Raw genomic sequence first — 6021 nt, 5'->3', positions numbered from 1 at the left:
AATGAATTACTAGTCTAAATACAATTTTATTTGATTTTATTTATTTTAAATGCAGAATGTTTTTTGTTTGTTTATTTATTGCTTTAATCATCATTTTTTTATTTTATAACACTCTTTTGGTCATTCATTTGTTTCAATAAACTTTTCTATATTATGAAAATGTGTTTGCATTCAAAAAGATGAAGACAAAAAGCGATCAAGATTTATTTTTTTTAAACTTTATTAGTTTGCTATAAGTTAACATCTAGTGTTGCATATTTATTTTAAATATCTAAAAGTTATAGAGCAAGGTACGTAAACAACAGCAACACTACCATCAAATATAGAAAAAAAAATAAAAACTTTAAAAAATGTAGTTTTAATTTAAATTTAAGGCAACTCAAGACTTTCTGCAGAATACAAGAACATTTTTTTGAGAGCTTTCAAATTTTTTTCTTTTTTTTCATTTTATGTAGCACCAATTACAGCAAACCCCCCCAAATGAAATGAAATAACTAAAATAATAATTTTTAAAAAAGGAAAAAATAATTAAGAGATATAAATAAATAAGTAATAGAGGCCAAATTTGACTGTTTGTTAAAGAAATTTAAAACAGAGGAATATTCGTATTTGTTCTTTATTCAACAAGGATGGGTATGATCATTAATGAGTACCTTAGAGGTTAATATTCAGATAAATGTTCTAGAAATAAAATCGGATAAAAATCTTAAGGGAAGTTGGTTTCAAATCTTTAAAAATGACTACACCTGTACCAATTTTATGCAGTTATTTCAAGGTTTGTTACCATCAAGGTTGCAATAAAGTTTGTTTCAATTTAAAATAAAATCTCTTCAATTGATCACTGTTCTCCTCGTCTCATTGCAGCAGGTCTAAAACCTTGTTGACATTTGATTGGGGAGAGAGAAGAGTGTGACTAAAGCCTGCTGATATTCCAAACTTCTTTTTATTATTTCCAAGGGAAAAAACTGTCATTGACCTTTTTCCATCTCATTGACCTGCTTCCGTAAATCAAATAATTAACAAAACCTTGGATTAAAAGAAAATTCAAAAGCTTTATTCATAATTAAATTAATTTCACCTCACACCATTTAAATTCACAAGTGAAGGTCTTTAAACTCAATTTAGGCTCAGAATACAAACAGAAATATTTCAGTGAAATCTTGTATGACAGTCATTTCAGAAATATAGAAATAAAAACCACAGACAGCATTTATGCATCTTTATTTCTGATCGTCATTAGTGGTGAGCAGAACAAACGCTTTACAGTTATTTCATAAATATACAACAAACGGGAGAATTTTGCATGTGTGAAAGTTAATTTAAGGATCACTGTACTGAGAAGGCAAAGCTGCGAGAAGAAAAAAAGCATTTTTTATAACAGAGATAAACCAAAAAGCAGCTATTTTTTCATTTCAAGAATTCCACTTCCAGGGCCTCGCCTCTTTGCACTGCAGATGTTACAAAACTGCAGTCCAGGGATCTGTGATGTCAAGAAAAACAGTTGAAAAAAATCTTTAATTTTTACAAAACAAGAGATAAACTAGGAAGAGCCGTTATCAAAACTTTGCGTCAAACACTTACGGTTCCTTGTGATGGTAAACATTCCTTGTGAAACATGTGTCTGCAGTGAAACACAACGACACTGAAGGATTTGGTCATCTCTGAAACACAAAAACACACAAAATGAGCCGTAATATAACTTTAAAAATTAGGTTTTGACATAAGAAATGATAAAAATACAATGTCTCACCTGAGGGTAATATGGTAGCATGGCACGACTCACAGATACTGTCCTCTGGAAGAACAGAAAAAAATAGCATGTTTGTATTTATAGTTTTTAATTTTAGTGCTTCTGCTCTAAAAAAAAACACACTCACCATTCACCCTGACCCCCCTCATCTGAGTACGATGCATCTTCTGGAGCAAGGAGAGGGAATCAGCCACAAGGATCTTCTTGCATCCTTCCCTCAAAAGGATCTTCAAGAAGGTAAAAAAAAAAACAATTTTAGTAATTGTTTCCTTTTTTTGTTTTTGAGGTAAAAGAAAGTAAGTGACCTGCAGATTGTAGTCATGGAGGATTTTGACCAGAGAGTCTCTGAGGTTGGGGATCTCCATGCCCTCCTTTATGCGGTTGATGAGCAGAATCGGATCAACGTGGGTCCCAATGTTGTTCAGAAGGCCGGTTATGAACGCTATAAGAAAAAATATAAAGCGTCAAGACATCAAGTGATAGTTTTAGTTAGTTATAGTGAGCGAGTTCTGTCTGGTGGTTACGTGGCTTGTCGATGGAGTAGGATATGAGATCATCCCAGAGTTCGCCGTCGTCTTGCTCCTTAGCAAATTCGATGGCTTTGTCAACGTCTCCCAGCTCTTCCATGATCATCTGCAAAGCTCTTCTACAGTTTCCCATCCTGCCTGGAAGCAAAAAACAGATTTAATCATTTTTGAAAAATGGGAAATTTTCATCTCAAGATACTTACTGAGAAGGAAGACGGTTTCTTCTACAAAGTTTCTCTGTTGACAAATCTCAAGAGCCTGGGTTAAATAGACAGAAAAAAACGCATTAATGGATTTTATTATGTTTTTTGTCACTTCTGTTGTCCAGGATTATGTGGAACTGACACGCACCTTTTCAAGAGGGCAGTGCGTGCTGTCTCTGAGGAAAGGCAGGAGGTTTGGTCGGTCATATTCGGCATATAAGCCGATCTGTCTCTCGTGGTATTTTTGTCCTTTGTGGTGATCTCTTTTGAACAACTTGTGGAGATACTGTGGAAAAAAAGGATGGTTAAACTCATACAATCACATTAAGTTCACATCAAAACTAGATTTGCAATTCCTTTACAGAAGTTGAGTCCGATTGCTGAAAGAAATCAACATTTTAAGGATTAAGGTGTTGCTATCAAAGGCTAAAAATACCCAGTTTTTATATGGATGCACCTTAAAGTTTTTAAGAACTTAGCTGTTCAAACCCTTTAAATCACCACTAGGTGGCACTGAACATTTAAAAACTTTGTATATTATACAGGAGAATGTACAAAACTGAAATGTCAAAGTTTAAAAGTAATAAAAGTAGTTTTGGAGCTCAAAGCTTAAATGCATTAACAATTTTCTCAGTAATTTTGTTACATTTTTCTCAACATTTGCTCAAGATGAGCCAAACAATATCGTAAAGTCAAGATTTAATCTCTATTATTATAATTGAACAGTAAGAAGAACTTGTTTGGATTCAAGGAGAAAAAAAAGGGAATTCACTCATGGTTTTGAGGAATCATGGGTAATAGTTTGGTCTAATTCATTTCATTTTCAAAAAGCTTTTTAATGCTTTTAAAAATTATTTAAATAGATTAGTTAGCTGTTGAAAGCTATTTAATTAGTTTTTAAGGGCTATTTTTTTTATAGTTTTTTTCTCCTAAACTTTAAAACCTTTTAGGTAGCTTTAAAAACATTTTGTAGCCTGAAAAACATTTTTGTAGCTTTTAAAAGCTATTCTAAGTCTTTATTAGCCTTGGGAGGCCCAAACAAATTCACCAGCTTTTACAGCTTCCAGTAGGTTTGGAACAGTGGTCTGCACATGACTTCCTTTCAAAATAAAAGACATCCTGTGTCACATAGGATCATCTCAATTCAGCAAATCATGAGATTTTCAATTTTCAGACAAAAAATGTGCAAAACTAATGAACTAAATCAGAGCTAATTAAGCAGCATTTTTTTTACAAACACTTAAAATGCTTGAATTTGTTTAAAAATAGAAAATTCGTCTCAAAAGTTTGTCAAAAAACTTCTGATACGTAAAGTCCTTCATCTCTATGTAAATGAGTTTAATCAAGTAATATTTTTTTACTTTACTTCTTACTTATACTTTCAAAAAATGTTTTATTTAACTTAAACCTCAGAGCCACAATAGAAGGGTCAAAGAGTCAGATGTGGTTTCTGAGCTGCAGGTTGTAGAAGAAACAGACACTTGAAAAGCAGTTTTGAGGAATTATGGGTAATAGCCTGGTGTCATTCATTCTAATCTTAAATAACTTTTGAAATGTATTTAAAAAGCTTTTAAAACTTGTATAAATAGTTTTACCAGGTTTTGAAATCTATTTTTAAAAATCATTTTAAGAGGAATTTTTAAGATATACTTTTGTTGCTTTTGATAACTAATTTTGGAGCCTTTAAAATATTTTTAACAATTTTATAAGCTTGCAAAGCCATGGGAGTTTTAATAGTTTCACCAAATTTAAGTTTCCTTTAGAAGAAACTAGAACTTAACACATGGTTTTGAGGAATCATGGGTAATCGCTTGGTCTCATTCATTTTCTAAGATATTTTTTTTTCAGAAAAATATTGAATTACATACGCTATGACCAAAAGTAATACATTTCTCACAATGCATCTCTAAAAAGTGCTTGCATCTTGAAAGCTGCTTCGATCTAGGATGAGAAGCGCGCCAAAAATCTGACTATACTACAGTTGTAAATTCTAAATTCACGCTTAACGTACCACGTGCAGCAGCTCAGGTCTGTCTGCGAGCTCCTCCACCACTCTGTCTATCTGTAACAGGAATAAAAAACAAGTCATTGAAGGGCAGCATCCGTTTTGTCACAGAAAGTAAGCCAGGTATACTTACAGAAATCTTATCCTCATTGTCAAGAAGCATGTCAACAGCTTTCTACAACATAAAATGACACAATTATTACCTAAAAAGCAGAAATGAATCACAGATTTTAAGTATTTAAGTTCTTCTCACTTCTTTGTCAAAGTCCATCAGGAGAACAATTTTGTCCTCAATGGATGAAAAAAGGTTATGTTTGTGGATGAGTTGGTAAACATCCTTGTGCCTCAGTCTCAGGTAGATTTCTAAAGCTTTGTCGTAGCGCTGGTCATACGTGTACCTGAGGCAGATTCAAGAAGATCAACTGGAATCCAAGACACAAGATTTTCTGCAGCAATAACAGACAAAAAGACTTATTTAGATGATTTCCCGTCCGGTCTGGATCACTCACAGTTCTGCCAGCGTCTTGAGCAGGATGCTGTTGGAGGGATCCCTCTTCAGGTGGTCATTGACGGCCTGAACTATAGCCATGTTGTTGTACAGCTCTCCTGGCCACTCTCGGATCAGTGTCGCAAAACCCTTTTTAAGAAGAAAAAAAAGAGTTGTCATCACCCACAACACCGAGAGTATTAAAAGAAGGAACATATGAGATATAATACACAATACCTCATAATCAGTTTTTAGAAATTCATGCAAAATCATTTCATAGATGGCTGGTCTGAGCCGCAGATCTCCTCTGGGTAGATATTGACTAATTGCCTGAAATTAATTAAAAAAAGGCAAGGTAAAAAAAGAAACATCGTTTCATTAAATAAATCAAGATATCTTTATTAACACTGATCTACCTTCAATTGCCCAATGGTTTTGAACCTGTAGACTTCATTTTCCCACAATTCCATGTTTTTTCCAAGAACCTTTTGACACTTTCTGTGGGGAAATGGTATAAGATATCAGTTCAAAGAAAAAAAAAGTAGAATTCTGTTTTGTAACTCTGATAACCGTGGACTTGATTGTTGTTAAAAGTAGGGCTGCCACGATTAGTCGACTAATCGACGACTAATCGACTATTAAAATAGTCGACGACTAATTTAATAGTCGATTAGTCGTTACTTTAAATAATACGGAGTCAGAGTGTAGTAAAGTTGAAAGTAATAGTGGCATTCTGCTAGATTTTTGGTCTATTTTGGCATTTATTAAGGTTTTTTAGGCTATTTCGGAGTTCAGCTAATATTTCAGCGGCATAATAAGCTATTTCGGCTAATTAAGGATTTTTTTCAGTTTTTGTAAGCTAATTTTGAGTTTAGCTAATATTTTAGCTGCATGCTAGCTGTTTTGGCTAATTTCGTTTTTTTCAGTTTTTTAGGCTAATTTGGCATTTAACTAATATTTCACCTGGCTATCAGCTCAGCGTTTTCAGCTATTACCTTCAACGATTTCAGCTATCAGCACTAGCATCTTCAGCGGCCAAATTCAGCTTA

General features: G+C 33.4%; 1 protein-coding gene across 3 annotated transcripts in view; it reads right to left on the bottom strand.

Annotated features, from left to right (window-relative positions):
* Nucleotides 1-1204: 1204 nt before the first annotated feature.
* Nucleotides 1205-6021, bottom strand: part of vps41 (VPS41 subunit of HOPS complex) — a 21865-nt gene continuing 17048 nt past the window's right edge. For 2 of the 3 annotated variants that reach the window (XM_024280145.2, XM_024280146.1), the window contains exons 9-22: nt 5389-5470; nt 5210-5302; nt 4995-5122; nt 4739-4883; nt 4619-4660; nt 4492-4542; nt 2629-2766; nt 2481-2535; nt 2275-2415; nt 2056-2192; nt 1878-1977; nt 1751-1795; nt 1582-1661; nt 1400-1480 (exon numbers count right to left, since the gene is read on the bottom strand). In XM_024280145.2, the coding sequence (XP_024135913.1) occupies nt 1400-1480; nt 1582-1661; nt 1751-1795; nt 1878-1977; nt 2056-2192; nt 2275-2415; nt 2481-2535; nt 2629-2766; nt 4492-4542; nt 4619-4660; nt 4739-4883; nt 4995-5122; nt 5210-5302; nt 5389-5470 (1318 nt within the window). Of the gene's footprint in view, nt 1481-1581; nt 1662-1750; nt 1796-1877; nt 1978-2055; nt 2193-2274; nt 2416-2480; nt 2536-2628; nt 2767-4491; nt 4543-4618; nt 4661-4738; nt 4884-4994; nt 5123-5209; nt 5303-5388; nt 5471-6021 lie in introns of all 3 variants that reach the window. The other variant, XM_024280144.1, reaches the window with a different exon arrangement.

Source organism: Oryzias melastigma, linkage group LG20, assembly GCF_002922805.2.
Source record: "Oryzias melastigma strain HK-1 linkage group LG20, ASM292280v2, whole genome shotgun sequence".
NCBI classification, from domain to species: Eukaryota; Metazoa; Chordata; class Actinopteri; order Beloniformes; family Adrianichthyidae; genus Oryzias; species Oryzias melastigma.
This window is presented reverse-complemented; position numbering and strand designations above follow the sequence as displayed.